This window comes from Moschus berezovskii, chromosome 18, assembly GCF_049115385.1.
Source record: "Moschus berezovskii isolate FMDL1 chromosome 18, NW_MosBer_1.0, whole genome shotgun sequence".
NCBI lineage: Eukaryota > Metazoa > Chordata > Mammalia > Artiodactyla > Moschidae > Moschus > Moschus berezovskii.
In genome coordinates, this window is record NC_142477.1 from 57408631 (window position 1) to 57434562 (window position 25932).

The 25932-nt window shown below is 39.1% G+C and overlaps 1 protein-coding gene across 15 annotated transcripts in view; it reads right to left on the minus strand.

Annotated features, from left to right (window-relative positions):
- Window positions 1-25932, minus strand: part of PDE4D (phosphodiesterase 4D) — a 1698276-nt gene that overhangs the window by 208268 nt on the left and 1464076 nt on the right. For all 15 annotated transcript variants that reach the window (XM_088827708.1, XM_088827710.1, XM_088827709.1 and 12 more), the window contains 3 exons: window positions 18114-18150; window positions 7623-7696; window positions 2552-2601 (listed from right to left, as the gene is read on the minus strand). In XM_088827708.1, coding sequence (XP_088683834.1) covers window positions 2552-2601; window positions 7623-7696; window positions 18114-18150 — 161 coding nt within the window. The remainder of the gene's footprint in view (window positions 1-2551; window positions 2602-7622; window positions 7697-18113; window positions 18151-25932) is intronic.

A 25932-nucleotide genomic window follows, 5' to 3' on the forward strand; every position in this document is an offset into this window, starting at 1 on the left:
AAAAGAAAATGATGTATCGAGTGCTTATTCTATGCTGAGAGCACTGCACACATGAACTCATTTATTCGGCAACAACTATATAAAATACAATCATTATTTTGTAAATGGGAAAAGAGGCAGAAAAAGGGTACGGAACCTGCCCAGGGCCACACAGTTATCATGATAGAATATGACTTGGATTCTGGACATGCAGAGAAGCCCCTTCCTCCCCTAGGAAATCACACACAATTCCAAGAGTGCTCCATCAGTGATGTTCTATGGAGGTGTTCTGCCGGAGTTCTGCGCACCAACATGGCCTTTTGGACCAACCATGAACTTAACTGCATACAGTACTACACTGTTCCTCTAGAACCCATGAATAATTCCTAAGAAGGCCAAGTTTACCTTCAAGGTTGCTGCACTAACTGTTTAACACTCTCTTTCACCCCGGCCAGGGAGTGAACTTGGAGTCAGGTCCCATGCCACTGAGAGAGGAAATTTGCAAGCACCACCTTCCCCCTGTGTCTTATCTTCTAGCAAAGCCTCACGATTTATGTTTTTAAGGGCCCACTTTTTCAGAAAGAGCTCAGAGAGGAGAACGTCCCTAGCTGTTGCCTTCATTCCCCCACCCCCTCATTCAACTTTCTCACCTTAGTTTGCTATGCTTGGGCAAGGAAAAAGGCTTCCATTTGCTAGCCAGTTAATTTCCTGTTGTGCTTTGTGATGAATACAGCTGCATGAAGCACTTAATGACAGTTAATACTTAATGACAGTTAATTAGTCTCCTTTCATAGTTATTTCTATAGCCCACAGCCCCAGGTCAAGATCATGTGGGTACAAATGAGGCCATATTAACCTTGATACCCAGACATCCATGACCCACAGTTCCCTCTGGTATTGCTCCAGGCTTTAGCACTAAGGGAAAACATTTGGGAGCTTCCATGGGGCCTCTCACATGTATTTAAGACCACTTCTATGCCTTCTGAGTGGACTACTCTCTCTTTAATTAGTGCCAGATGCCTGCCATGATGGTCAGTCAGATGCCCTGACCATGCAGCACCACCCACCTCTTGGTGGATACAATAGCTTCCACTGGTACCTGCAGCTGCTCTTCTGGGAGGATGCTCTGTGGGGCTGGCTCATATGGAACCTCAAGCTACAGGAGCTTTCAGGGACCAAAATAGCACTGAGTCCTGTACAAACTGCTACGTCAGCCATCTCATTTATTGCAAAGGTGAAGGGGGCTCAGGTCTAGTGCTGGGCGCAAGGCTGGGAACCAGGTTCCATGTGGTATTAGACATGCCAGGTACGTTTGGGCTGTCTTATATTGTGGTCTCTGAAGTACAAATTTCTTAATCAAAGAACTTACTTTAATGTACAGGAATTTCAATTATTGTTCATCTTTTGACCAATGGCAAGAAGAAAACAGGTAAACCAGACACAGACTATGAAATGCCAGCTGAAAATCATCACCAATAAGATCTTGAAAGATAAACATGGTAAAGACAACCAATAATGTAATAGTCAATGGAACGCAAGTCTATTTGAAAGACATTCAGGAAAGACCAACGTTAACAACTATTCCAGAATCACTTTGATGTAGTGACCACAAATGAGCCATTTGAAAAGTCCTGATTGGACATGACGAAGTCAACTTTCAAGCAAAGTACAGTCACTAATAATGTAATAATGACCTCCTCTGCATGTTATGAGCTGGAGTCCAAGGAAGACACTTGAATCAAGTGAAGTGTGGGTCTAATTTAGAGAATATGTTAATTGTCTTCTGGTAATAATTTTAGAAAATATAGGTTTTCTTCTCCAGGCAATTATTTTAATGAATCAATTGGAGTTTCAAGAAATGATTAAATGAGTTCAAATGTGGTTTCAGGTTCAGCAAAATGAGATCATTTGCTCTGTTTTTGGCTCAGCTGAGGTCAAGCCCCATGTCTAAAATAGACTAATAGGAATTGGAGTAATTTTATTCTTCTGCCCTTTACATCCTTCATCCTTCCATCCACTTTTCTTCCCCAAACATCTGTTCTTTTGATCTCATTGAACTTTCAGCTATTATATAATTACTTCTCTCCTCTCCCAAACTGAATTTAATTTCAACTCTATGGGTCCAAAGTGGGAGTATTGGAATGGCATTCCTTCCTACACACAACTGGGGTATTGATTAAACAAGAAGGTAACTTTTATTTATGTTTTGACTTTCATTAAACCAAACCAGCATATATTAACAATATGACGATAACATAAGCTCAGAAACAACATGGTCAAAACTTTTAAGGTAATGCTACCTCTCAAGATATAAATGAACAACGCTCAACTGAGTAAGAGTACATATTTAACTTGTTTAATGAGTAAGGCACATTAGTTTAGTTTTACCAATACCTTAAAATGGATAGCTTGTGAGATCAATGAGAGAAATGATATGATAAAGAGGAAATGATTAATTTCTTAAATACTTTAAAGCTGAAGAAAAAACTGGTACTATAATAATTAGGTGGAATCTTGGAAAATATGCTTTTTTCCTAGACGTGAAAAGAATAATCTCCCAGATCTTTCTTACCTGTTAGGGTGGCTTTGTTGATGGATGGTTGGTTGCACATGGGTGATCGTCTGACAAAGAGAGAGAAACAGAGCAGTAAATAGGTGATATTTTGTTGGTTTCGGGACTCTCTGAGTCATTTCAAATATGCCATTTAAATGTAAGGATTATTTTTAAGTTAGGATAAGCAAATGAAGGTATTTTTCATGCTAGCCAGTCAAATTCCTATGCACCCTTTGTACTATAGCTCAGATCCCCCCCCCAAAAAAAAGTTAAATCTCATTGTGATAGACTTTGGGGTAAATAAAGCTGATGTAAATGTCACAGAGACATGAGAGAACAGGAAGTCTTTATTGACTGACCATATTCAATTAAGCCAGGGCTTACAGAGCAAACACTGACTTTCTGAACTTGAAAAAGCAGTGAGTCTACAACTGGTTTCTCTAATGCAATGTTACGAAACTTTTGTTTTTGCATAACTTGACATGATTACCTATACATTATCAGAAGTGAATGATTCCTCGTAAACTATATTACACTTAGAGAAGCTGCTTCAACTTTTTCCTATTTTCTTATATTAAGAAACGTCTCTGATACATTTGTTAGAAAGGTATATTAACAACTGGCCCAAATAGATGCTATTGAGATTTTAGAAACACTATAAGGGTACTTAAGTCAATCCTATTTTGTAGTCTCTAATTTTTCAGATGTTGTTGAAGTTTCACAAGATGATTATAAACACTTTGGGGTAAAAAAAAAATGTTATATGATTAATCTGTATTCCCTGTAGAGCCCAGTACAATGTATTCAGTGTTTAATCAATTATGTTGAAGAAAATATCACTTATGGAATCTTAAATTTTTTTGAAATGTAACTTTATAAAGGTGTTATCACTCTGTGATGGCCTAGAGGGGTGGGGGTATGTGGCAGGAAGGCTAAAGAGAGAGAGGATACACACACACACACACACACACACACACACTTATGACTGATCCATGTTGTATGGCAGAAATCAACACAACATTGTAAAGCAATTATTCTCCAATTAAAAAAAATGAAGTTACTACAATTGGAAGCTCTTAAAATATAGTGATATTTAAAACATTTTATAAAATAGATACATTCAAAGATGTCTCAAAAGTGCTTGTCTTCATTTTGGGGGGTTGTTTTGGTGGTTCCAGTAATGGCTAACCCTTAATAAGAGCTTAATGTGTGTCTGACATTTTGCTAAATGAGCACTTTAGACGGATGATCTCATTTAATCCTTAAAACAAAGCTTAAGGCAGACAGTTTCATTGTTCCCATTTTACCCATGAGGAAAACACAAGCTTTGGGAATTTAAATGGCTTCTTCAAAGTAAGAAAGCTGAGACTTGTGATTCCAGGGCCCCATGCTCGCTCTACTCTGTTGTCTTATTTTTTAGGCAGCTTTTGTGGAACCTCTGCAGATGGCAGGTTCCTGCAGAGCCTTGATCCAATCTGCCTTCCTGAGATGAATGATCTCTTAGCAGGGCTGGGAGGTACATGGGGAAAGCAGTCTGGTACTTTTAAAATTCCCACTGCCTGGGTTCCAGTCAGCCTCTGACACTGTTTCATTGCTCTTTAATTTACTGATATCAGTTTGGGATTGAAATTTTGCATTCATTTGACTGAAAATGCACCAAAGTTTACTTCTGAGTCATTTTAGTTTTTATTATGAAACTTAATTAATGCTTCATTAAAAAGAAAGGTTAATGTTTAAAACTGCTACTTTGAAATAGTTCTGGTCTATATACCAATACTCATCTACTTGCTGAGAGTTTATTATTCAAATCATTTATATAATGATTGGGCTTCCTTGGTGGCTCAGCGGTAAAGAATCCACCTGCTAATTCAGGAGACACAGGAGCTGCAGGTTTGATCCCTGAGTCAGGAAGGTCCCTGGAGAAGGAAATGGTACCCCACTGCAGTATTCTTGCCTGGGAAATCCCATGGACAGAGGAGCCTGGTGGGCTACAATCCATGGGGTCCCAAAGAGTTGGACAAAACTTAGCAACTGAGTACAGGCACATATAATGATTACTCCTTTTTAGTCCTTCCTCTGTGAGAATTTAGAAAGTATTGATTCTGTCTGGAAAAGGTATCAAAGAAATATTTTCTAAAACTTTTCTATAGTTTTGAAAACCAAATCATGGGCTTGTCCCTTATTATCTTCTTTTGACATCAACCCCACAGTTGGCACTTGGGAACTTGATATTTCAACAAGTAATAACAGCAGAAAATATTAATTATTTGATCCACGGCTACAGTGATAAATCATTTAACAAAGAATGAGCCAGAACTCACTTCTGGAATGGAAAATCTCAAGAGCAAGGGGACAGGAACTAGCAGCAAGTTAACAAAAGTCAGCTGTGAGCAAGTGAGGGCCTGCAGGGGTAAGGGCTTCAGATATATACTTCCAAACTCACTTCTTGTAGGATTCAGAAATGGTGGATTATGCAAGCTAGTGCAGTGAAAGTCGCTCAGTTGTGTCCGACTCTTTATGACCCCATGGATTGTAGCCTGCCAGGCTACTCTGTCCAAGGAATTCTCCAGTCAAGAATACTGGAGTGGGTAGTCATGTCCTACTCCAGGGATCTTCCGGACCCAGGGATCGAATCCACATTTCCTGTGTCTCTTGCATTTGCAAGCAGATTCTTTACCACCAAGCCACCTAGGAAGCCCAGAAAAACAAGTCTACCAGATAATACTGTTTAATTAGACTTCACCCAGGGCACTATAAGGCAGGTCAAGTTCAGGCATAAATTATGTTTTTCTACCCTCCCCTTCGCTGCTCTTTTCCATTTTAATCTGTTTTGCCCGTATGAGTCAGTTGAAAACCTTTGTCTCACATAGAAGAGGCCTCAGATCATCTCTCTGGGGACAGAAAAACTAGCCTGATGCCGTCACACCTGCTGAACAACTGTCTGCCTGCCCACAGGTACAGATGCTGCTACTCAAATGACCAAGGCCGAAGGAAGCGTAAAAGTAATTAGTTACAAAGCTTCTTGTTCACCTTCCAAAGACAAAAAGCTCAATTTCCTGGACAAAAATTGAGGTTGAAAAGTTTGGAAGGGATACCAGTAACTTCATTTCTCCTGCAGAGCTGCGACTTTCCAAAGAGAAGGTGATGGAACTTGGGAGCTGCCAAATGCCAAAAGCACCAAGGGGGCCACTGAACATGGAAGTCATGTTCAGTAATGAACAGGCAGCTCGAAACATACCCTCAGGTTTCCCCAGCTGGATTTCTGTGTCGCCCTTTCAGCCGTCAAGCACGTGCAGAATAATGACAGTGCTGGGTATTACACTAGGCACTGGGAATTCAAAAATGAGCCAGACACAACCTCTGCTTTCTGGGACCTGAAATTCTTAAGCAGCATTCAGACAGGAGAACAGGCAACTGGAACACTGAGAGGAATGTGCTAAAACTGGGGTGAAGGACAGAATGTAACCAGAAGGTGATGGACAGGCACACCATCTGGGTTGGGTGCTGTGGGTGTGGACACATGTGGGGCGTTACTTAGAGATAGTACCCCAAATGAATTACATTTTCAGTTGTAACCTAAAGAATGAATTAGTTAGCCCAGGGGATGAAGAAGGGAAGAGGAAGGTGAGAAATGCTTAGGCTGAGGGAATAGGACTGCAAAATTTCATTACCTGCAAAATATGAAAGTCAACTGAACCTTCTGAGTTCCGTTCCAATTATTTGCATTGTGACATTTATACTGATTTTTTAATTTAAACCTTGTTCTGTCACAGAAAGTATGGGCGTAATGGCCAGAGCTTTTTTTAATCACAGGAAAAGTGAATTTGGGAGGTGGATTCTGCTATTATGGGATGGAAAGTTTAGATTTTTGTGTGTGTGTTCTTTAAAAAGTAGTAATTACAACAAAATTTTATATGTGTAGGTAAGTTCAAATACATTTTTATTCACTTTCCTCTTAATACTGATTTAAGGAATTTTTTTCCTCAAAAATTCTTTAGAGTTGATATTTTAATGATAATATTGTATTATTCATAATGTTGTTGTTTAGTCGCTATGTCGTGTCCATGGACTGTAGTCCACCAGGCTCCTTTGTCCATGGGATTTCCCAGCAAGAATACTGGAGTGGGTTGCAGGGGATCTTTCAGACCCAGGGATCGAACCTGAGTCTCCTCCTTGGCAGGTGGATTCTTTAGCATTGAGACACCTGGGAAGCCCTCATTATTCATAATAGGTTATCACAATAATGGAATGTGAATAACTAATCAGTTTTCCATTTAATCTTGGAAAATTAATTTTGTTTTTTTTCATTTCCCATCTTTATTAGAACCCCCGAGTTATAGTTATTTTCCTTCTCATCTTTCTCTCTTTCAAATACTTCCTTCCTCTGTCATCCCATAAATCCCAATTTTGTTAACTGCTGATCCAAATCAGTAACAGCGGGAGAATTAGAGATATTCCCTGTGATATGAGTCTTCCCTGGTGGCTCAGACACTAAAGAATCTGCCTGAAATGCGGGAGACCTGGGTTCGATCCCTGGGTCAGGAAGATCCCCTGGAGAAGGGAATAGCAACCCACTCCAGTATTCTTGCCTGGAGAATCCCATGGACAGAGGAGCCTGGAGGGCTGCAGTCCACAGAGTTGCAAGGAGTCGGACACGACTGAGAGATTAACACACACACCTGTGATATGAGGCTTCCCCAAGTAATGGTTGTGCTAGAATTAAGAGGATGCCTTTGGGTTAACTTCAAGTCTTGATGACATTATTTGTTAATGGTTAATTTATGAAGTAAGCCCAAACTATAAAGTTACCCCGCGTGTAAATGACTAGGCAGAGGACTGAACATGCCAGGTGATCTCTGACAGATGGAATCACCATATTTATTTGTCATCCTGATTCATTTCTGGTATGAGAACCATCACTACAAAGTATTTATAGTAAAGTAACAGGACTTCATATGACTTAGTGTAAATGGTTAGACACCATGGCAATGATTCAGGGAAATCTAATATATTGCCTTGAGTTCAATCAAACTGAGAAAACGCTATTTAAAAGGTTAGCTGGAAGGTGGGGGTAAAAAGAATAACTTACTTGCTAGGTGCTCGGTCTTGCAAGTTAGTCAATGCAGCAAAGTTGTTTCGCACAGTTCTCAGGCTGGCCAAGACCTACAAGAAAAAAGGAGTACTTAAACGTCTGGAAATAAGGCCTTCTTTAATGCAATATGAAACGGTTTTGTGACTTTTAAAAACAGTTTGCTAAGGGAAAGTTTAATATTGCTTGCAACTTAGCTTCATATAGTACTGAAGAAACTCCCAGCACCTGGTGAAGGTGACATGGATCTATTTGAAATCCAGAGAGGCCAGACCTAGGGATTTTCCAGTTATTTGTCCACACTGTCTATGAATATGGTGACATTAGCAGTAGTTTTCATAGTATTGCTGGATTCCCCAGTCAGTAAAACAGTACCCCAGGAAATATACAGAGAGGGCTGCTGTTGCATCTTATATAAATTTGAAATTACATCATGTAAAATATTAAAGTCTCACTTGAGGTAAAAAATGTAAAACAAAATTATCCTCAGTATATTCACCAAGAATGCTACAGACTTGAAGTCAGCAAACTAAGTATACTTTAAATTGTTTTCTCACCTTTACCACATAGCTATTCTAGTAAACAGAGATTCTTTTCTTCATTAAGGTTATCTGAATCATGAATTACAAGGTCTCAAGCAAAATGAGACTGCCCTGGATGCGTACAGTGCCTGGCCCACAGAAGATACTCAAGACAAATTGTTGAGTAAATGAGAACATGGACACGAACATATCCATGCACCAACTGTCCCACTGTCTCTTCCTTTTTCTACTTATAGTGAAACTATAAAGTGGCAAAAGAATCTGAAGACCAGGAGAGAGAAGTGACAAGAGTGCTGTATCTCCGTCTACCCCCTCACTTTCTCCTAGAATGGACAAGTCTCCCCAGGGTGGAGTCTATATTAGGTGAGATTATGGGTCATCTGGGTGACAACCAGCATGTTAAGTTTATCAAGAACATAGATTTCAGATGTCTCATTAGGTACCACATAACAACCCAGGTTGCCTGGCTCTCTTACATAGTCAATGTATGAACTTATAAAATTCTATCATCTCTTTGACCCTAAGTTTCTCATCTGTAAAGCAGTATAGTAACATCTGGACTTCCCTGATGGCTTAGATGGTAAAGAGCCTGCCTGCAATTCAGGAGACCCATGTTCGATCCCTGGATCGGGAAGATCCCCTGGAGAAGGGAATGGCAACCCACTCCAATATTCCTGCCTGGAGAATTCCATAGGCAGAGGAGCCTAGAGGGCTACAGTCCATGGAATTGAAAAGAGTCAGACATGACTGAGCAACCAACAGGTTTTATAGTAACATCTGGATTTTCCAGGTGGCTCAATGGGTAAAGAACATGCCTGCAATACAGGAAACACAGGTGATATGGGTTTGATTCCTGGGCTGGGAAGATCCGCTGGAGGAGGGCATATCAACCCACTCCAATATTCTTGCCTGGAGAATTCCATGGACAGAGGAGCCTGGCAGGATACAGTTCATGGATCGCAGAGTCGGATATGACTGATGCGACTGAGCACGCACGCACGCATAGTAACATCTAACTCACAGGGTTGCCATGAAAATGAAGTGACATGGCAGGTTAGGCGCCAAGAACAATGCTTGGCAAACAGAAGGCACTCAGTGAATATTAGCCCATTATGGCAACAGTCTATGTAACAATTTGGTGTGTGTGTAGGAAACTTACTTAAGGCCTATCACTGACAATACACTGTCGGGGTGGGAGGGGCAAATTTTTTCTAATTGCTCCAAGAGTTCCAGAACTGTTTCCAGAATTTTGTCATTTGGCACTGACCTAGACTAAAGTCAGTCTAAATTTTAAGACAAAAATATCTCAGATATTTTTGAAACTGGCATTAATTCTTGTAAGTCACTGGGAAACTGTTTATGCCCCGGGACAGCGACTTCCCAGGTGGCTCAGTGGTAAAGAATCTGCCTGCCAATGAAGGCGACTTAGGAGAGAAGAGTTCGATCCCTGGGTCAGGAAGATCCCCTGGAGGAGGAAATGGCAACCCACTCCAGTATTCTCGCCGGGAAAATCCCATGGACAGAGCTGCTTGGCTGGCTACAGTCTATGAGGTCCCAGAGTTGGACACGATTGAGTGTGCACAGGGAGTGACCCTACAGCATTAGGAATTAATGATGTTTCCTAAGGTGCCAATCACGATGAACTCAGTCACTGGAAAAATCTGGTCCACTATTGCGTATAAACAACCCACAGTGCCGAAAGGTCATGCTGCCTATGACGAAGTATTCAAATAGCCAACTGCTGACATCAAACCATGATGTCTTTTATTAGGCATGAAATCTTGAATGATGCAGGAAGAATTCTGACAAATGACCCACTGTCATTAACCCATGCAGGCTGAATTTATGCTTTAAGAATTGAATATCCAATACACTAGTAAAGCATTTTGAATAAGATTATTATACCCTGCCCCGGTTGATCCTTGTTCTAGGAAAAATGTTAACTTCAGATTTCTGAGAACTTCATTTTTAATAAGTTACAGTAAGTACACTGCATCTGACAGCTGGACAAACGGAAATAGTATCACGTTCTACGCTCACTTGAAAGCAAGCATTACTTCATGAAAGACATACTCCACTTGTTTTCCTGGGTAAAGGTTTTTGCCTCTGTTATAATAAAGATATTAAATTAGATAATTTTATTGTTTTTTTAATTTTAATTTAATTTTTAAATTTTTTATTTATTTTTGCATAATCTGTATCTTCACATGGTACAAAGTTTAAACAAAAGTAAACTGTCTCCTTCTCAATAACAAAGATAAAAATCAAAGTTATTTCTGAGAGAAGGCAGATAGATGGACTCTGGGAGGGACACTCAGAGCATTAAAATATCGGCACTGTTCTATTTCTTAAACTGCTGATTTTTATTCTTGTATTTTAGAAAGTCACTAGATAATTTCTCTTCTATGGATGAAATATTTCAAAATAAAAAGTGAAGAAAGAAATTTCCCTTTTAGCCCCTCCTCCAATCAGCTGCTTGTCCCCTCTCCTCACTGACTTTATTTTTATTTTTTAGTTAGAGTATAATTGCTTTACAATGTTGTGCTAGTTTCTGCTGTACAACAAGTTGTATATTGTACAACAAGTATACCCGCTCCTTGTTCAGCCTCCTCCCACCTCCCCATTCCACCCCTCCAGGTCATTATAGAACATGAGCTGAGCTCCCTATGCTACACATCACACTTCTCACGGTAGTGTATATATGTCATTCGTTGGCTTCTAGATTGTCTCCTAAATTTCACTTCTACAAACACTTCCAGTAAATAACCTGGTAGCTATATCATTACCTATGGGTGCAAGTATTACATTATTTTTCTTGTAGTAAGACAAACAGCAGGGCAGACAGTAGGGCAGAAAGTGAAGAACTAAAGAGCCTCTTGAGGAAAGTAAAAGAGGAGAGTGAAAAAGTTGGCTTAAAGCTCAACATTCAGAAAACTAACATCATGGCATCTGGTCGCATCACTTCATGGCAAGTAGATGGGGAAACAGCGGAAACAGTGACAGCCTTTATTTGTGGGGGGCTCCAAATTCATTGCAGATGGTGACTGCAGCCATGAAATTAAAGATGCTTGCTCCTTGGAAGAAAAGTCATGACCAATCTAGACAGCATATTAAAAAGCAAAGACATTACTTTGCCAACAAAGGTCCATCTAGTCAAAGTTATGGTTTTTCCAGTAGTCATGTATGGATGTGACAGTTGGACTATAAAGAAAGCTGAGGGCTGAAGAATTGATGCTTTTGAACTGTGGTGCTGGAGAAGACTCTTGAGAGTCCCTTGGACTGCAAGGAGATCCAACCAGTCCATCCTAAAGCAAATCAGTCCTGAATGTTCAATGGAAGGACTGATGTTGAAGCTGAAACTCCAATACTTTGGCCACCTGATGTGAAGAGCTGACTCATCTGAAAAGACCCTGATGCTGGGAAAGATTGAGAGCAGGAGGAGACGGGGACGACAGAGGATGAGATGGCTGGATGGCATCACCGACTCGATGGACATGAGTTTGAGTGAACTCCGGGAGTTGGTGATGCACAGGGAGGCCTGGCGTGCTGTGATTCATGGGGTCGCAGAGTCAGACACAACTGAGCGACTGAACTGAACTGAGGGCAAATAACATTTCACAATGTTATATTAAGCATTAACTATTATCTTCTGCACCATGACATTTATGATACCAACTGAAGTGTAAATAGAAGTACCAATCAAATGTTATAAGGGGTGTTGCTCTGGGCCAAGTTCAGTGATCCCGGGTGACACAACCCAAAGGCACTGTGTTAGACTTCTCTGTTTCTCATTGGCTTTGGAGGACACAAAGAGTGAAGTATCTGCTACTGCAGGTTGCAGGGGAAGAACCAGAAACAGTTTCACACAAGCCCCTGCGTTACGGTGTAATTATTCTTCACTTCTGTTACGGGGCAGCTCTCATGCCCCTTGAATTCAACCTTTTAAGAGCTGTCGTTAGAGCTCTTGACAGTTTTCATCAGTCTTTAATGATTACTAACCAAAAGGTCCCTGAGGTTTTTCTCCCACATTAACAGCTCAATGGTTACAAAATTAGGGTCATTTCTTTTTCTTCTGCCCCTCCAAGCAAAAGCATAATGATTCAAGGTCAAAATACACTGGGAAAGAGGAGAACATTTTAGAAAAGATAATTAGGACACTGATATGGAAATTTTTGCACACAGTTGTATTGGCCTATAAGAAGGATCAAATGTTATTTACACACATTAATCTAAGACTTTCTTGGGGTTTTTTTCTTTGGCTGCACCACACAGCATGAAACTTCTTAGTTCCCTAACCCCTGCTCCCTGTGTTCCCTGCAGTAGAAGGGAAGAGTTAACCACTGGACTGCTGGGAGAAGTCCCCTTTCTTAGGTATTTCTCAACATCTATTAACCAAAAAGATTCCCTGAAAATGGCAGACAAATGTGGATTTCATTAAAAAGTTAAACACCTGAACGTACTCACATAAAAGGAATGTGTCGCATCACAATTATATTAATAGTTTCTGGAAAAGACTTAAAGGGGAGATTGCTTTTAAAAAAAAAAAAAAGATATGGCAATGACAGTCCTGTTAAAAACTCCTGCTTGATAACATAACAACCAAGAAGTAAATAGCTTTGAGGATGTTTTCATTTCAGATACAAGTTAAGCCACTAGATGGCAATAAAACACAGACCATGAGTTGCCACAGGCCTTAGATCGGGTGGGGCGGAGGGGCTGAGGAGAGAGAGAGAACTCTTTGTCTTGGTTTTGCTTCCAGAAAAAATACTGGAGCCAAATTGTGATTGTTTACAACATATAAAGGTCATTTTGGCAAAAAACCTCTTTCCAAGTTATATTTGGTTAAACTATATGAACTTGCTGTCTTTGCATGCCAGCAAAGGTTGAATATTGATAATTTCATATAGTTCAACCCCAAAAGTTTTTAGATTCCTAGAACAAGATACTGACATTTATTTTAATGAAGGATAAAAAACCCAACAGGTAGAAGCAACTGAAATCTGATGATTTTCTTCTTTCTTAGAGAAAGAAACAAGGAGATCCTATTGGATTCAATGACGAGACCACAAGATTGCTATTTCTGGGTGAAATGGTGAAAAGACATACAGAGGCGTTTTTAAAAAATCAACAATGTCCTATTACCATGGGATAGTAATGTTCTACAAGGTTAATAACCACCATGTTTTTCCTAAAATTATCCTAGGTGCTATAATTTCGGTAAGAGGAAAGGTGAAATGGCTTGGCTGTTCCTACTCTGTACTTTTAAATCAAGTGTATCTCGTTCAATCTGAATGATGTGAGGGTGGGGGATACAAGATAATATCTGGATATTTTCTGTCCTTTGTTGAACTAAGATTCCACTTCTTTGAATACTGGACACTTCCAGGGGAGGATTCTAACTGACTAAGAATTTTACAAGGCAGTCATTCATGATGTGATACAAATAACGGAAAAGGTGGGGCCAGAGACAACTGATTACAAAGCAGGGTTCCCTATACTGCATCAGTGTTGTCCCTCCTTGGTGTGCCTTGGCCCCTCAAGATCTCTGGCCAAACTGAGACTTCACCCTTGGGAGGAAAAGGTCAGCTGCTAAGTGGCATCAGGTGACATGACACCACTCCTGTCAACACTTACTCGAAGGAAATACCCAAACTCAAAGATTTCAGCATAAACACAGGAGAATATTTCAAATGTAAAACAATAAAATATTTAGAGCTGTTATTTTCCTGGGGAGCAAAAGGATTCTGAACTTACAGGGGGAAACGTAAGAAACTAGAAGTGGAAAAGCGTTTAGATTGAACACCAGTAAGAATTTCTAACCCTGACAGTGTTACAGACTTGGGAATAGAATATGGAGGGGCAGTGGAGGATCTTTGCTGAAGGTTATGTCTATGCTTGATGCTTTAGGTTCAGCTCTGTCCATCAAAGTGGAATATGACCTTGCACATCTTTCCAATTTCTCTCATAACCTAAGATTTTATTCTCTTAGCTTCAGTGAAACTGTGGCTGGGGAACAACAGGGAGGGATCCTTTCATGCTTTGGAAATGAAGGTAAAGCATGAAGAAATGAGTTCTCAAGAAGAGGCAGACAATGAGATGGGCTTGGAAGGAGCCACTGAGCAGCCGAGACAGCAGGAGACCCATTTTAAAGAATTATGAGAAGGAAAATACACACAGGAAATCAACCCTGAATATTCACTGGAAGGACTTTCACTGAAGTTCCAATACTTTGGCCACCAGATGTGAAGAACCAACTCATGGGAAAAGACCATGATGCTGGGAAAGATGGAGAGCAGAAGAAAAGGGTGATAGAGGACAAGATGGTTGGATGTCACCAACCCAATGGACATGAGTGTGGGCAAACTCTGGGAAATGAAGGACAGGGAAGCCTGGTGTGCTGTAGTTTATGGGGTGGAAAGTGTCGGACACAACTTAGTGACTGGACAATGGCAACAAATACACACAGGAAAATAAACTGAAAGGGGTGGGAAGTAAAATGTCGATCTTTTAGGGTTTAGAATTATAGGAATTTTATTTTTTCCTCCTTTTACTCATATTTATTTTTTCTATGCCAAAGATTTTATTTTGAAAGTAGTATGACTTTTTCATTGGAATGATCTGGTGTGAAATTAGCAACCCCAAAGCATGTTGGGAATGAGGGGAATTTGGGGGGCCTATTTCAACACTTCCCTGAGTGACCTGTTAAATGTCTACAGTCTTCTCTGTCTATTGGTGAAAGCAAGTATGTTATAGTTGACCAGTAATACTGGTTTCAACTCAAGTGACAAAAACATCTTACCATTTAAGCATCATAATATTTAGCATTAAATGGTGAATACTCCAGCCTATACTAAAACTTTGAGGAGGGACTTCCCTGTAGTTCCGATGGTAAAGAATCTGTCTGCAGTGCAGGAGATCTGGGTTTCATCCCTGGGTTGAAGAGCAGAATGGCAACCCACTCCAGTATTCTTGCCTGGAGAATCCCATGGACAGAGGAGCCTGGGGGGCTACAGTCCGTGGGGGTCACAAAGAGAGTCGGACACGACTTAGCGACTACACGACATTACAAAATAAGCTTGTGGTGCCCAATTAAGCTGAAGAGAAGGTCATAGACAACTGCTGCTACCTGGTTCTTCTTTCATACCTCTTTCCCCAAAGATGCTCTATCAAAATAGTTCAGGGTTCAATAGGCTTTGAAATAAAATTCTGACTTCCCTGTAGCTCAAATGGTAAAGAACCTGCCTGCGATGCAGGAGACCAGGGTTCAATGCCTGGGTCAGGAAGACCCTCTGGAGAAGGGAATGGCAATCCACTCCAGTATTCTTGCCTGGAGAATTCCATGGACAGAGAAGCCTGGCAGGTTACAGTTCATGGGGTCACAAAGAGTTGGACATGACTGAGCAACTAACACATACATACATAGAGTTTTTTAGATTATATACTCTAGTAAAAGGCCATGTGTGAAAGCTGTGATAAAACCACTTAAAAAGAATCTGCAACCTTTTGGGCAATAACTATCTTCCATAAGGTGATATGAGTCATTAAGCTAATCATAAACAAACTTTCCTAAGTAGATTCCAAGAATTATTTTCAGGCATCATATATACCCACAAATTATACAGAGTGTTTTTTATTCAAACATCCAATTTCAAGGGTATTATTAGTAAGTACACATCCTAGTTAAACAGTTCATTGACATAGACTAAGTGATATTTTACATATTTCTCAATATATCAATTATAATACTCTACAGAAAATGTCTGATATGTGAAAGACTTGATTTCCTTAAAATTGAAGAGTGTTAATGGTAAGGTTCAAGTTGAAATTTATTGATCAGTTAGTTGGAGATTAACACATACTACTTGACATAAGATATACAGATTACTTTTTTCACATTTTACTACATATTTATTTTTCTTACAGCACCTAGAGGTTTTAGTTAGAAGTAAAAATCGTGACCTAAATATACTCAAGTTGGAATGATTATTTTTACATTTGATGATGGTTATTTATATATTATTTTACCTGATTTACTCTACTCAGTTTTAGATATAAGGTCATGGGTTCTTGACAGCTATCAGTTAAAAGTCCTTAGCTTTGTATGATTTTATTATTACAAAATATGATGAAACATGATTATAAATTTTTTAAACATAGAGATATAACCATTAAAAAGAACTAATGACCTCCAGCAAAATTTGAAGCAAATGAGACATTAAACTTCCAAAAGGGTGGTGGTGGTATTCTATTTTTAATAGTCTGCATTAATGAAACATATCACTACACACTTTGCTATTTATGGACTCATTAAATTTTGATCTAAATTATAGCAATTAAATACTTCAGGAAATTTGGGATTTCCCTTGTGGCTCGGTGGTAAAGAATCTTCCTGCCAATGCAGGAGATGCAGGTTCAATCCCTGGGCTAGGAAGATCCTACATGCTACAGAGAGGCTCTCGGAACCAAGAGAAACCACTCTAGTGAGAAACCCTCACTCTGCAACTAACGAGTAGCCCCTGCTCACCACAACCAGAGAAAAGTCTGCACAGCAATGAACACACAGCCAAAACAAATAAATATAAATTCAAAAACATGTCAGGAAATCTGAAAAAGTGTTAGAACCATAAATAATCCTGCTATCCAAACACTTCCATTATTCATTTTTAAAAACAATACCTATTATGAAATTTTGGAGATCAAAGAACCCTTGCTGATAACAATACAAAATTCACTAAGTATTTTATTTTCTAGAAATAAGCTTGGTGTTATTTCAATCTCTTATGAGACAAGTAGTCTTGTGTCATTTCACAGAGGAGAACAGGCTTGCCCACGCACATTCATTAGCAAGAGTAGGTGAAAGGCTTTGACTGGGGTCTGTCTTAAACTAGCTGAGTCCTCAGTTTTACCAACTGGGGAAAAAAGTCATAGAGAAGTTAGTGAGTTGCTTATGTCACTAGAGCTAGTTGTGGCATGGCCTAGCCTTGATTCTGATTTTATAACCCTCTGGATCATTCTCATGAACAGTCATTGTTGACTTTAAACCGCCTCCATGAGCTCAGTCTCTCAGTTGTGTCCGACTCTGCGACCCCATGGAGTGTAGCCCACTGGGCTCCTCTGTCCATTGGGTTCTCCAGGCAAGAATACTGGAGTGGGTTGCCATTTCCTGCTCCAAACCCCAGGTTAAATAAGTTTTATCCCATTCCATCCCTAGTCTGCCCATACCAGTAGCTCTCAACTTTCCATGAGAAAATACTGGGGTTTTAAAAATTATACTGCCTGGGTCCAGATTTTTGGAGTCAATCGATCAGATGCGCAGCATGGGATAAAATCTTTCCAGGCGATTCTACTGTGTAGCTAGAGTTGAGAAGCACTGGTCTATACTAAGAATATCAGGTTATCAACTACTTTATATTCCAAAATTCTTTAGATTTTTTTCACTTTCTAGTATTTCTGGGGTCATGTGGTTAAAGTGTTTTCATGATTTGTTTACCTAAAAGGAACACATAAACATAAATATGCCATTCAGTTAAATCTCTGGACAAATACCATGTTTAAAAGAAGAGTAAATAAAGCATCAGGTTGAATTGGAATATTGAATTTCAAGCACTAATCATGCACCTAATTATACTAAATGTAATTTAATCCATGATATAGCTTTCCTCTTCTAGTGCTTATGTCAATTAAGGAAATGTGGTCCCACTTAAGTATGTCACTTGGGCAATTTGTAATTTGAAGCAAAGATACTCTTTGGGTCTATGGATTTACAAGAAACAGACCAATATGGACAATGTTATATTCTGTAGCATTGCTTTCAGATTACTTGAGTGAACCACATAATTTGTATCTGTACTTGTGTTTGATTTAGAATGAAGTTAAGAACCAGAATTAATCCCTGCTATTAAAATTTTCTGAGGACTGAGAAACCTGTCCAGCAGCAAGCTGTACTTACCTGTGCAAAGGGAGTCACAATCAGGTCATCTCCATGTCTGAAAAAGAAACCAAATCCCATATTAGATGACACTGGTCACTCTAGGATCACTTGCAAGCCATATTAAATAGTATGTTTCACATTCATAAATCCCCAAAGAGAATTACAGTAATTCCATCCTTATTCTTCAACACATGTTCTTCTCAGTCACAAGAGTGAAGATGTGTCTTCTGGGATGTTAACCATTGACCAGTTCCCTGGGTAAAAAGAGGGACTTCTTGATCATCAACCAAGGTCACTGACAGTTACTAAGCACACAGGATATACAACAGCAGAAATGGAGTTCCAGCAGCAGGACCTGAGTTTACTCTTGGCTGCTTATTATAGGTATTACTGAGGGGCACCCAGGAAGGAGCCAGCAATGGCAGTGACTCCAGTGAGAGGTCCCTGGACCATCTAACACTGGAAGGTGCTGAGCATCACTGTGTGTGAGCCTTGGATGGGCTCGGAACTGTAGATGACACGGGGCTGCATCAGACACTAATAAAAACCCAGTGGAACTTTTCAACTGACTCAGGTCCCAGCCGCCGTAGTCACTGGGGAACGTTACCCTGTGTGTGCTGTTGCTATAGCAACCTGAGTGACACAGTGCCGAGGATGCAGGGGCAAGGTGTCAGCATGACGTCTGTTGGAGGGACAAGGAGAGGCAAGGAAAGTTGTGCAACAGTCTACTTGGAAGAAAGTGAGAAACCTGGGCCCAGAGTTCTTTCATGCTATTTCTTAGCATGAACAGTTCGTGAGAAGGATTTCCAAAATCTCCACGGGGTATTTCTTGATCTAGCTAGCTGGAGCCCTTTAATCAAAAAGGAATGGAATTATTCTACACAGAAAGCTTCCGGACATGACCCTGAGAACACTGCAGCTGAACGGTTCGCTCACTCATGAACAATTCTGGAAAGGGCTTGAGTGACCTAAAACAACACTCAGGAAATATGCTTCAGCACTAGCGGCATATGGATGACGTTAGGAAACGGATCGTTACCAATAATTAGACCACTTGTTTTGGTCATCATCGAGTTACACAGAGATCTTCAAATTCAAAGTGTGGGGAAAATAAAGCAGAAAAGGGGTAGTACATGCTTTTAAGGAAATATGTGTTATTTTTCACCCTTTTCATTTCACAATTATGTTTTTGAGGGGCATCTGCTTCTTTGGAGAGATTATGCAGATGGCCAAAATTTAACTCATACAAAATCTAGATACTTTTCAAAGATACAGTCTTCGCTTCCACTTTATTCTTTATAATTGCCCGACTACTAAGTTTATTTCCTAAGAACTTAGCCACCTTGACGAAGGCACAGCATCATTCAAATATTAATCCCCGGAAATAAGTCTTTTAATTTTTCACATGAATTAAACTGGATTTGAATTACTCTAAACTGCATGTGAGCATATATAAAAACACTTAATTCTATCTTTGGTTGTATTTCACTCCCAAGCACTGAAAAGAATTTATTTAGAGTATACAATATTTAGGGTGATTTATCAGTCTTGCTTCCCTTTCCCTGTCAAAGCATAAACGAAGTTATAGTTTTAGTGATGGAGATATTTCACTCTTTTGACTTGACTTGACCAGAAACTTTTTGTCAAATATCTCAAGACTGTCTCATTTTAGTCAGAGAAGAATGATTTCTAGCATTTCAGTGGCAAATGTCCTTAATAAATAGCTAATCTTTTCTTTTCAAAATTATGTAAGGTTTAAATTATCTCTGAATATATAATGAATGTATAATTTAAAAAAAAATCTTTGAGTTTTTCTCGGTCACCTGCTCTGGTTAACGTGAGCTGAACCAGAGTCATCCCCTCTGGTCCCTGGGGTTGGGGCAGCCTCTCCCCTTCCTCAAAGACAAAGCCTGCTGAGTTCTGAGCCAGCGCTACTGGAGGCAGGGGAATGTGAGGCTCAACAGGGCACTACTGAATATTCTGTTTTTCCAGAGAGGTAACGACCATAGTCAAGAACCACTCCCTATGACTTCAGCCATCCTTCTGCTACTTTTGCAGTATGTACTACAGTGCTTTATTTTCTGCCTTCATTCTTTCTGCAATAAGAAGCCAGCAACATTGACAAGAAACCGAAAGAGAGAAATCAAAAAGCAAACCCTCACAGAGACTTCACTGGGATCCATAAACTATTCAAGTACTTAATGAGGAAAAGCTTCTTGCCTTCTTAACAAATTAAGTTCAACCAACAGTAGCACCTGAAAATAGAGCTTTGTAACCTAGTTCAAGATTGTGTGTGAAACACATGTGCCAATGACCTTTCCACACTTTATGATGACCAACACAGATGGAAAAGGAGATGCAGTTAACTAGAAGAAAGTTTATACTTTATTGAGTGAAGACTTCTAATCCTACAAAGCTAAAAAGGATTAGTGGCCACAAAGTACCTGTTGCTTCTGAGTATAATGCATTGCAAATTTCAGGATGATACATGGCTGGATGAAATAGTGCTTTGAAGAGGGGCCACGGGCTGAGGCTTGCTTTCTGAATATTGTGTTAACTTTTTGATCTTCCACGCTTCACGGTCTCTGGCTATAAAACCAGAAAGTCGTTCTCCTCCGGAGTTTGTCAATAGGATTAGGGGATTGATAAACATACAGACAACGGTATTTTGAAATCCTAGTGTCTTTCATTTAGCCTTGAAACTATCACCCATGCACTGTCACCCTTGATCCTTCTCTTAATTAGAGAACAAGTATGTTCTTATTTTTAATATGTACATTGAAATGTTTCTGGGAGCCCCCAAATAAAAAGTGCATAAAAAGCATAAAAATACTTCTGGGAGCCCTGTTTGACAACACCCAAGAATTAGCCACAGGAGGAACTTTTCTATTCACCACTCTTAATTAACTCCCATGTTCACAGATGTACAGACACAGAAAACAAACAAACAAATACATAATACAATATACCTGACCATTTAAAAAGCGAATACATGCATATACCAAATATAAGACTCATATCAACTATAGAAACTTTGGGAAATACAGAAAAACCTTGAATCAACCAAAGATAACTGTTGATAACACTTTCCTTCTGGATATGTGAGCACATGTATGTTACATAGGATTTTTATAGATACATGATTTCTTACATAGAATCCTACTCTAATTCCACTTTATATCTTGTTTTTAACACTAAACCCGCTGAATCATGAAAAATTTTACATGCCTGTATACTTTTTATATTTTACATGCCTTTATACTTTATGCCTTTTTTTCATTTAGCAAAGTGTTTTATTCAAAAGCTTCTCAGCACCATCTATCAGCCAGAAAGAATGGATGATATCCCCTTTTGTGCCCACCCAACTCCCAATTCCAGAGGCAGAAGTTGAACCATTTGGCGAGAGCGCCTTCTAATGATTATAATTCAGATCATGATAAGGTTTTGGTTGTTCTTTCACTCACTTTCTCTAACCCTCTACTTAACCATGACTCAAGAAGGGTGCCCTAATATTTGAGTTCTCAAAACTGCACACTGCCTAACAGGATCACTGTCCCTCCTAGGCAGCAATGAATTCAGGTTTTTTCAAGGTAATTCTATGTGCCTCCAATAGCCAGGAATGGGAGGAGGATCAAAACTGACATGATTGTGTCCAATTGTTTTGAACCATGGGAAATACCTTTATACTTTTAAATGGGGCTTCCCCGACGGCTAGGAGACACGGTTCGAGCCCTGAGTCAGGAAGATCCCTGGAGGACGAAATGACAACCAGTACTGGAGAAGGCAATGGCAAGCCACTCCAGTACTCTTGCCTGGAAAATCCCATGGATGCAGCAGCCTGGTAGGCTGCAGTCTGTAGGATTGCTAAGGGTCGGACACGACTGAGCGACTTCACTTTCACTTTCATTCTTGCCTGAAAAATCCCATGGACAGGGTACCCTGGCAGACTACAGTCTAAAAAGGTCACAAGGAGTCAGACACGACTGAGTGACTAAGCACATATACTTTTTAAATGGGCTTTCCAGGTGGCTCAGTGGTAAAGAATCTGCCTGCCAATACAGGAGATGCAGGAGATCCTCTGGAAGAGGAAATGGCAACCCATTCCAGTATACTTGCCTGGGAAATCCCAAGAACAGAGGAGCCTGGTGGGCTACAGTCCATGGGGTCGCAGAAAGTTGGACACAACTGAGCACGCAGGCACACTTTTAAATAATTTCTGATGACTGTAGCCTATGTTTAGTAATATCTAAACTTTTCAAGTAGATGTATATCTAAATGTATTGAAATGTAACTGCTAATTCTATTTTAAAATAAAATAGATTCTAATAATTGTATAAATTACTCAAATGTATTTTAGTTCATTCCTTTAAAAACAACCTAGTAAAAAAGATGCTTATTTTGATAAAATGTTCGTAAGACAAAGCCAAATATGAAAATACTACTTGAGAAATAGTATTCATTGTGTACTAATTAAAGGCGATGCTGAATATTTCATGTTGCTACCCTTTTTAAAAAATTGAAGTATTGCTGATTTATGTTAGATCAGTTTTAGGTGTAGCAGCACAGTGTGTTGCTACCATTTCTAATTAAAACCATGAAACTATGGTTTCAGACAATAAAAATATTCTGGAAACTTGACAACTAACACATTTTTGTGAAACCAAATCATATTTTCCATAGGTATCATTTTTTAATGATTTGCTTTTCCAAAAAAAGTAATATTGCTCTCTGAAAAAATATGAATGCCTCATTTAAGAATATAACAAATCTTTTAAAATTACTTATGAAGGAGGTATTATAAATTCCATAAATTCCTAGTAGACACAATACTACTGAAACAAAATAACAACAACAAAGAAAAACTCTTCTTCACTATCAGATTCACCTGAAAACATGGTTTCTCTGCTTTGCTTGGCCTTTTAGTTTAAAACTAGCTTCACTGTAAGTAATAAAAAAAAAAAAAAAGACTAGCACGTCCACTATGGGACCCCAGGGACTGAAGTTCCTATAACATGAAGCCAACATCAGTGAAACCTGAAAGTAATCTTCTTTGTTGCTACTGGCCACTTAGAATCAAGGTAATCCATTTAACACAAAAGCTTGGTCAAAATCACAATGACCAAGACTTGAATTTTGGCAGGAATGTCCAGGAACATTTGAGTGAGGACTAAAAATAATGTAAGTTACTATAAGATCAAAATTAAAGCAATTCAGTACTATGTGCAGAAGTATGATTCAATCTGAATTTTTTTCAATATCAAATTCCAAGCCATTTGCGCATGTCTGTATACATAGCTTTGGTGGTTTTTCTATAATTCTGACCATAGTTATCAGTCATCAAGCTGAAATGTTAACCCTCACTTGAAAATCAACTTTGCATTTAAAATCCATACTAGAACCAAAAAGGAAAAACTCCAAATGGAGAAATGAAATTACAGCCCTTTCCTCAATTTTAACAGACAAATGAGCTAATACCTATTCTATGAAAACAGGTGTATGAGAACATCCAATTTCTTAACTTTATGAGGAAACAGCTTATGTACTTTTAACCCTTTCTTTTGGCCTTGAATTGTAATTTCCTAATAGACTTGAATAATAACTTAAACTAACCTCCTTTCCACTGATGCTCAGCAAAATCACTCAATGTTTATTGATTTCAGCACTGGGAACCCTTTTAATATGTTCCTATTATTTTTTATTTCTTAAATGGGCTTTCAGTACAATTACTTTGAAAGTTCAGAGTACAACTATACAACAAACTGATAAATAATAGTAGTAATAATTTCAAACAATTATAATCATTATAAAAGAATGTGTGTGCTCAGTCGCTCAGTTGTGTCTGACTCCACAACCCCGTGGACTGTAGCCCGCCTGGCTCCTCTGTCCACGGGATCTCCCAGGCAAGAGTACTGGAATGGGTTGCCATTTCCTTCTCCATGGGATCTTTCTGACCCAGGGATTGAACGGGCGTCTCCTGCATCTCCTGCACTGGCAGGAAGATTCTTTACCACTGAGCCACCTGGTAATCCCCTATAAAATAATAACGGTAATTAATATTAATCAAACAATTACTGTGCACTAGGCACTATGCAAAAGAACATTACACTGATTATTCCCTATTAGGTTTTTTTTTTTTTCCTTTTGTAGATTAGGAACGAAAGCCCTAAGAAAGACAAAAAAATCAAATGCCCATGGCATGATGGGGCCAGCATTCAAACACAGGCAGTATGACTCTTGATGAGTCTGTGCTTAAAAACTGTGCAATTTGGCATCAGTAGTAGCAGCAGCAGCAGTGGCATTTATCAATGCCAAAAGCACACTCCAAACAATTCCTAATCTCTAGTACATTTTTCATTTCATGAAGCTGATATATACCATAAAGACAACAAATGGAAGAGTTAATGCAAATATGCAGAACAAAACAAATCACTAAAATGACTCACAAAACAGTTTCTACCCATCTACTGATTTTCATGTCCTTCTTCCCTAAACTAATAAGATGAAATCAAATAATTCTTGCTTTCCTACTGAGGTGATAATTCTGGCTGAGAATTCAATATCATACATTGATATTCAGAGTGCAGCAAAATTATATGCATGTCATACATCACAAATGTCTCAGGAGATGGCATTTATGTGCATATGCATGCATATGTAAATACCCCCATATAGATATATTAATGTATATACTGTGTGTGCATTTGAGCGCAATCCTAGGGAAAGTATTTTGATTTTCTGCCTCTGTATTTCAAATAAGGGAGGATAAAACTATTGTGGAGGAAAAGGTGCATCCTTATCAGTATAAGAATTTACTATCTTATTTTGTCTGTACCACTCAATGTAAAAACCCTTCAAACACCATCTGCTCTGCAAAATTTCATTTCAGGGTATACAGCCTAAGATTAAAAGCATATAATGTCAATGCAAGGTCATCAATTGTAACAGATGTACCACTCTGGTAGCAGACAGAAAGTATATGAGGAATCTCTATGCTTTCCTCTAAATTTTGTTGTGAAACTAGAAATGCTGTCCAAAGTAAAATCTTTTTAAAAAAATAAATAAGTTATATCATATAACTTTAGGAAGGAATGAGACTTTGAAAGCTCTTTAGTCTCCTAAAATTTAAATCATTGCTCACTGCTTACTCACATTTTAAGAATTAAGGTCTGGCCTGATATTTGACCAAAAACATGCTTAAAACAAAACCTCTCATATTTTGGCCCGTGTATGCGCATACCACATGCACTGATAAGAAAGTAAATGAAACCGGAGCTAATGCAACATAAGCAAAAATTCTCTAGTCTGAAGTGTAATCTCTTCTTTCTTTGTCATAAGACAAAATCTAAGGCTTCATTAGAGAATACACATGATGCCAACAAATGGCCTCAAATTTGTTAAATGACGGCATGAAAGATGATCCACTGTCAAAATTATACAGCAAAAGGTTTTCTAGATGTAAGAAGTTAAAAGCAATTTGTGGACACAGAGACACTCTCTAAGCCTGTTTACTTTGTGTGATAAAAGCTAATACGAGAAAGGGATCCTTCCAGGCGTGTTGAAGGCACAAATCATTGTCCTGTAATGGTGATGGAAAGGGTTGAGCACAAAGCAAGCTTTGCTAAGCGTCCTCACTCCGTTGTGGGAACATGTTCTTCTTTCCTAGTTCATCTCATTTGACAGGCCCGTTCTTAACGTCAGTGGCCCTGCTCACTTGGTTCTTCTCCAGGATGGGTTCCCAGGGAAAAGATTTATGGGTAGCCAGAACAATAGTTTTTTAAGATCTGCATGAGGTAAAACGATTCCACAGATTGAAAGAAGGGTGTGATCAAAAGGAGAG